The 2,500-nt window shown below is 43.1% G+C and overlaps 1 protein-coding gene across 2 annotated transcripts in view; it reads left to right on the plus strand.

Annotated features, from left to right (window-relative positions):
* The window catches only part of LOC148067888 (exostosin-1), a 97,349-nt gene that overhangs the window by 80,538 nt on the left and 14,311 nt on the right, over window positions 1-2,500 (plus strand). For both annotated transcript variants that reach the window (XM_087805008.1, XM_087805007.1), the window contains exon 4: window positions 2,408-2,500. This exon is cut by the window's right edge and continues 1 nt beyond it. In XM_087805008.1, the coding sequence (XP_087661134.1) occupies window positions 2,408-2,500 (93 nt within the window). The remainder of the gene's footprint in view (window positions 1-2,407) is intronic.

Here is a 2,500-nt window from a genome sequence, read left to right on the forward strand (position 1 = left end):
CTGACCTAAGTCACCCAAGTACTGACTCAACCCTGGAACCTTATCATCATGAGCAATCACCAGAGTTTCAGTTTTGTCCACATTTAGCTGCAAAGTGTTTTCACTCAGCCATTGTTTGATTTCTAGAAAACAATTGACTAAGCTGTTCAGCCTCTGGGGCTCAGTTGGATCAAAAGAGCAGTAGAGCTGGATGTCATCAGCAAAAATGTGATAAGAAACAGCAGGAAATCTCTGAATGATTTTACCGAGGGGAATCAAGTACAGCAAAAAAAATAAAGGACCCAGAACAGAACCTTGAGGGACTCCACACAACAGGTCTGCCGATTCAGACCTCATTTGATTGGCAGATACCCTAAAACTGCGCCCAGAAAGGTAAGATGAGAACCATTCTAACACAGACCCAGACAGTCCCACTTCATCCCTCAGTCTACTTAGCAGGATCTGGTGATTAACTTTGTCAAAGGCTGAGGACAGATCCAAGAGAACCAGAGCAGTGGATTTACCAGAGTCAGCCGATATCATGATGTCACTGGACAGTTTCAATAAAGCTGTCTCCGTAGAGTGATGTTTACGGAAGCCAGACTGAAACTTCTCATGGATGTCGCTCTGATCCAGGAACAAAGACAGCTGCTCAGACACCACCTTCTCCAAGATCTTGGACAAGAAAGGGAGCTTAGAAATTGGCCTGAAATTACTGAGGTCAGTTGGGTCTAAGCCTGGTTTTTTGAGCACAGGCTCCACAATGGCATGTTTAAATGCATTGGGAAAAACCCCTGTGGAAAGGGAACTGAGCCTGAGAAACCTGGGTGTTGTATTTGATAAAGACATGTCTCTTGTTCAACACTGCAGAAAACTGACCAGAAACTGTTTCCTTCAACTGAGAAAAATCTCTAAGCTTAGGAAAATGTTGTCACAACATGATCTGGAGCTTGTAATCCATGCGTTTGTTTCTTCTCGTCTGGACTATTGTAACAGTTTGTTTTCATGTTTTAACAAGAAGGAGCTGTCTCGTCTGCAGTTGATTCAGAACTCTGCAGCAAGAATTCTGACCCGCTCAAGTAGGAGAACTCACATTTCTCTGATCCTTAAAACTCTTCACTGGCTTCCAGTTTCTTTCAGGATCAACTTTAAAATTCTGGTTCTTACTTTCAGAGCTATTCATGGTCAGGCTCCTCCTTACATCACTGATCTGATCCAGCCTTACACCCCAGCTCGGTCTCTGAGGTCTGTGGATCAGAATCTACTTATGGTTCCACGCACACGGCTCAGGACCAGAGGAGAGAAATCTTTTCAGGCTGTTGCTCCTAAGCTTTGGAACAATCTTCCTCTCTCTTTGCGCTTGATGGAGTCTACTGACTCCTTTAAGAAACATCTTAAGACGTTTCTATTTGTTCAGGCTTTTCCTTGAATTTCTCGAACTCCTGTGTTGTTCTCGGTGTTGTCTTGATCTTTGAAGTATGTACTGTTTTGAGTATTGTTTTGATTGTTAAAGCGCTTTGTGACCCTGGTCTCGAAAAGCGCTATATAAATAAATATTACTTACTTACTTACTTACTTACCATATTGGTAACCCAGGGGCCAATTACATCAAATACTTTGATAAAAAGCCTACAAGGAAGGACGTCATCTGAGCAAGAGGAGGGTTTCATCTTGTTCACTAGTGCTGAAATATCACCCAAAGATACAGCAGTGAAGGAGGACCAAGAGGAAGAGAGGGGCTCAGAGACAGTAGGGGTTCCAAATAAAGGGGAAGAGATTTCCTCTTTGATCAATTTAATTTTGTCAATGAAAAGTCTCAACAATGCATTGCTGTCAGCTTCACAGAAGACCGGCGTGATTTGAGGAGCAGGAGACACGAGTGAATTAATCGCTTCAAACTAAATTTTGGGTTTTTTCTTATTTGCTGCTACCAGTTTTCTAATGTAATCAGATCTAGCAGTTTCTACCATCTCATTGTAAGAAGACATCAGATCCCTGAGGTGAAGTCTGTGCACCTCAAGCTTAGTGGACTTCCAGAGACGTTCAGTCTTTCGACAAAGTCTCTTCAGACTCAGGAGATCTTCATTTGTCCAAGGGCACCGTTTTTCCTGAATTTTCAAGTTCGATTTAACAGGTGCCACTTGATCCAGTATTTCAACACAATGATCAGTGAAACAGTGAATCAAACTGTCCACGTCTGTGCAGTCATCAAAGGAAAGAGCGTCAAACATAGCAGAAAAACTGTCTGCAGTATAAGCTGAGATGACACGTCTCTGAGACCTAACTTTCAAAGGCTTAGGTTCAGGGATGAAGTCCAGGTTAAACAAGACAAGAGAATGATCACTCAGATGTGTTACTGTGTGATATGTGTTACTTTTACTGTTAAACTTGTGTGCGTTTGTGTGTGTGTCTGTGTGTGTTTGTGCAGGTTCGACTACCTGGAGTTGCTGCACAACTCCAGCTTCTGTTTGGTCCCGAGGGGCCGACGACTCGGATCCTTCCGGTTCCTGGAGGCTCTGCA

This window comes from Callionymus lyra, chromosome 13 (assembly GCF_982586985.1).
Source record: "Callionymus lyra chromosome 13, fCalLyr1.hap1.1, whole genome shotgun sequence".
NCBI lineage: Eukaryota > Metazoa > Chordata > Actinopteri > Syngnathiformes > Callionymidae > Callionymus > Callionymus lyra.